Source organism: Geospiza fortis, unplaced genomic scaffold (assembly GCF_000277835.1).
Source record: "Geospiza fortis unplaced genomic scaffold, GeoFor_1.0 scaffold601, whole genome shotgun sequence".
Taxonomy (NCBI): Eukaryota; Metazoa; Chordata; class Aves; order Passeriformes; family Thraupidae; genus Geospiza; species Geospiza fortis.
In genome coordinates, this window is record NW_005054566.1 from 72,250 (window position 1) to 76,388 (window position 4,139).

The following is a 4,139-nucleotide window of genomic DNA, read 5'->3' on the forward strand; positions in this document are numbered from 1 at the left end:
TGCCAGGTCGGAGTTATTTACTCATAAACCTGTTTCTCGCAGGGCTGCGAGCGAGGACGGAGCTGAGGGTTGCATATTCCTCGGGATTTATTTGTGTTTCTTTGTGGTTTTAATTGCAATACGGTGCCCTGGAGGCTCACGTAGGAGGGAGCCAAATTAATAGTAATGGAGTCAGGTAGATAGAAGATAGCAGTTTGTGGATGAAGTTTGGTGGCTGTAAGAGCCCAACAAACTCTCCCAAGATAAAAAAAAATGGAAGCGCTGCCTGCTGAGCTGTGCAGGGTGAAGTATTGTCTGTGAAAGCAACTGAGAGGTGGTTACACCCCAAAGGCCAAGCTGCTGAAACCAAGATAAAATGAAAATGTGACGGGGAGTTTCATGCAACTCTGCAACCTAGGAGGAAAATTGCTGATTTCTAACTGTTGTAAATCTGAGGAGGATCCAAGCTTCTCTCTGATGTGGTTTGGATTAGAAAAAAGAAAAGAAGTTGCTGTGTCTGCTTATTAGGAGCCTGATTTCCGTGGCTGCGGTTCTGCAGGGGCAGTGCTAAAGCTTTCTGCTCAGGTGTGGGTCGGAGCGCAGGGGAAGGGCCGGGAATCCTGAAACCCGAACCTGAGGAGCAGCTGGTGAATCGCTCCTTCCTTAGCATCCTCCTGGCGTTTCTGCCCGGAATGGGGCTCGGTGAGGGCGCGGTGGCAGTGTGGCAGTGGGACACCACGGCTGGGGGGACAGCAGCCCAAAGGGGGACAGTGGGGACAGCAGCTCAAAGTGAGGGCAGGAGCCCAAAGGGACAGCCCAGGGAGGGGGACAGCAGCTCACAGAAACAGCCCCAAAGTGGGTACAGCAGCCCCAAAGTGGGTACAGCAGCTCAAAGAGACAGCCCCAAGGGGGACAGCAGCCCAGGGGCCAGCTGTGCTGTACCCAGACCCGCACACAGCACATCCTGGTCCTGCCCCAGCAGCTCCAGCCCTGGCGCTGTTTCTGGGCCATTTCCTGCAGGGCTCCGTGCCTGGAGGAGTCCCCTGCTCCTGCTGATCCCCACCTTGGTTTCTCATACAAAGTAAACACAAGTTAGGCAATGTGCAATGGGTGTAGGTTTGCATGTCCCTGACTCAGAGATTCCTGAATATAGTGACTGCAGCCTCCTGCTGCTGGGAGCTGTGGGTACCCCGGCTCAAACCTGCTGCGCCTCCTCCAGGTGATGCAAGCCCCGGGGAGGAAGAAGTTCCATTACATGCGTGGCAAATTGTTTGTTTCATTTCCCATGGCTGAGCAAACACGAATGTCTCCAGGACAGGCTGAATGGCAGAAAGGGGCCGAAGCAAGGCCAGTGCTTTGAGCCAGCTGCTTCCCACAGCTTCCAAGGGTGCATTTCCTGATCCCTCCTTCCAGGAAAGGAGGCTGGCAGAGCTCAGGGCTTGCTGGTGATGGGCTCCCAGCAGGCAAGTCCTGTTTATCTAGCAAAGAAAACACAACTACAAGCACTTCATTTTCCTTTAATTAAAGCATTCAGGGTAGCGATGCTTAGTAATCTAGGATCAAAGTCCTTGTGATCTTTAATCCAGTTTCTCACTGGGTTTACCTAGTGACTGTTAAATACAAAACTCATCATTTCAAGTCTCAGAACTACTCTTTTGCTGCTCAGGCTGTCTGAGTCCAAACTCTCCTGTTGCCTTGGCCTTAATCCTGCTCCTTACTCACTGAACGCGGGGTCACCCACAGAGTTAATCATCACAGAATCACAGAGTGATTGGGTGGAAAGGGGCCTTAAAACTCATCTCATTCCACTCCCTGTCATGGGCAGGGACGCCTTCCCCTAGGTCAGGCTGCTCCAAGCCCCATCCAACCTGGCCTGAACACTTTCAGGCAATTTGCTGGCACCTCTGTCCTCCCTGGGACTGCAGCAGCTCCTCCTGGGCCCTTCTGGGCCCCTCCCAGGCAGGGTAGGCCAGGCTGGCTGAAGCACAGCTGGGTGGTGGTTTGAAAGCCGGAGAAAATGTGCTTTGTGTAAAGAATCACTTGTAGTGAGAGAAGTCTGGTGTGAGGGAGGGGAGGCTGAGATTGCCTGGAGGGGCAGTGGCAGCAGGGCAGATGCTCCTGGGGGTGTTCCAGGGTAACCTGGGGGTGCCGAGTGGGAGAAGGGAGAAGCTGGCGTGCTCCTGGCCTCTGTGGTGTGTTTGAAGGTTGTGTGGAATTGATCTGCCTCCAGTCCCTGGGCAGAGGCTGTGCTGCCTCATGCCCAGCCCCTGGTGTGGTCAGGTTCTCCATTCCAGGTGTTCATGCAAGTGTTTTCCTTCTGTGGGACGCACACAGAGCTTTTGCTCGCCTCTTCTTCCCAGCCTTGGTGTAAAGCTGTGTCCCCGGGAGCTTCCTCCTGATTTCTGCCCATCCTCCTTCCCCTCTCCCTTCCTCACTATCAGAGTCTGTGCTTCAGAGCACTCCTGCAGCTTTCCCTTCAATCAGAGTCATTTTGTTGTTTCCCCCTCCTTCCTCAAACTCAGAATTTCTTTAATGTCTGTCTCCTTGGCTACGAGTTATTTGTGTATCTCCTTCCAGCCAAGGTGGGGTTTACATGCTTCACTATTTCTGCTTGTTAATTCATGCTGCTAATCAGACACAAAGAACGTAATTAAATTAATTTTATGAGCTTTATTCACTGTCAGAAATAAACCAGCCCAAGAGGTGTGGCTCAAGGTGAAAGCACAGGGCTGGGAACCAGGAATTCCTGACGGCTTCTCCTGCTTGTCACAGCAGGGCCCTGTGACTTCCTGCCCTGCTGTTTCCCCACGCAGGGCAGCGTCTGTGGGCATCCCCTAGAGCAGGCTGGAGCGGGGTGAGGCACCTGGCATCCCCCTGGCTGGGATGGCAGTGCTGTGCCCACAGAGCGCTGGGCAGGGCAGCAGCTGTCCCTGCTCCTGGCCAGCTCTGCTGCTGCTCAGAGCAGCCAGGACTGCCTCCTGCTCCTTCTGAGCCGCTCCAGTTCATCCTGCAGAGCTCAGGGAAGGCTCTCTGTGCTCTGCAGGAGCGTGACAGGGCTGTGAGTGCCTGTCCTGCACACAGGGACCTCCCTCTCCTGTCTCCCTCTCACCTCCAGGACACCCAGCTTTTCCTCAGGGTCTGATGGGCTCTGCCCACCCCTGGGGGTGCTGCAGCGAATTCTGCCCAGCTCTCTGTGAACTCGGGGTGTCTGTGCTGTTGTCAGCAGTGCCCAGCTCAGTGCTGCTGCTCACGCTCTGCTCTCCCCCCAGGTGATGTGATCGAGGTCTATTACGGCGACAATCGCTTCGGGACGGTGACAGACTCGGGCACAGCCACGCTCAAACCGCGCCCGAGGGTCCGGCCCCTGCTCACCTTCCTGCCCCTGGTGAGTGCCCCAGCCACTGCTGGGCTGGAGCTGTGCCCAGACCCAGAGCTGCTGCTCTCAGCCAAGGGGAGCAGAAATGAAAGCAGAGCCCCTCTGAAATGAGGCTGGCTACAAGGGATTGGGGGTGATCTGAGCTCAGGCTGCTCTGGGGCATGGAGGAGGCTCTGTGGGAGAGGTGTGAGCACTGTCAGACTGCTTTTTCAATTAAAAGCTGAGCACGGGGATGGTGGATCAGGCTTGCAGCGCAGTTCATCTCCCCGGTGCTGGCAGGATCTGTCCCAGATCAGGAGTGTGTGTGGCTGGAGGCAGCAGTGCTGCGCCCAGTCCTGCTGAGCACAGGATGAGGGATGCTGTGGTGGGCAGGGGTGATTCCTTTCAATCTCTGTATGAAAAACCATTCCCTGCAGAGCTACCAGGGCTGCAGCAGCAGCAGCGGGGCCAAAGCAGCCAGAGCAGAGGGCCTGGGGGTGGCTGTAAGCCCAGGATTCAGGCTGGCTTTGAGGAGCCCATGAGCACTTCCCAGAGCTCTCATCCCCTGAGGAGCACAGAGGGGAACAGCATTCACAGACTCCCAGGGTCTGGTTGGATGGGACCTTAAAGCTGCTCCTGTCCTACCCCTGGCACTAGAGCAGGGTGCTCAGAGGGGCTCTGGAGGTGGCAGTAGTTAAATTGAAGTGATACCTGCAGGTCAGTAAAATGCTTCAATCCTTTGGTCTTGACCAGGGGGAGACCTCTGCTAATGGAAGAGTGAGTGGTAGAGGGGTTAACAGCAGGA

The 4,139-nt window shown here is 55.5% G+C and overlaps 1 protein-coding gene across 1 annotated transcript in view; it reads left to right on the forward strand.

Annotated features, from left to right (window-relative positions):
- The first annotated feature begins 671 nt into the window (after positions 1-671).
- The window catches only part of LOC102038599 (uncharacterized protein C6orf132), a 9,995-nt gene continuing 6,527 nt past the window's right edge, over positions 672-4,139 (forward strand). The window contains exons 1-2 of the mRNA XM_031064186.1: positions 672-681; positions 3,249-3,364. Of these exons, the coding sequence (XP_030920046.1) occupies positions 672-681; positions 3,249-3,364 (126 nt within the window). The remainder of the gene's footprint in view (positions 682-3,248; positions 3,365-4,139) is intronic.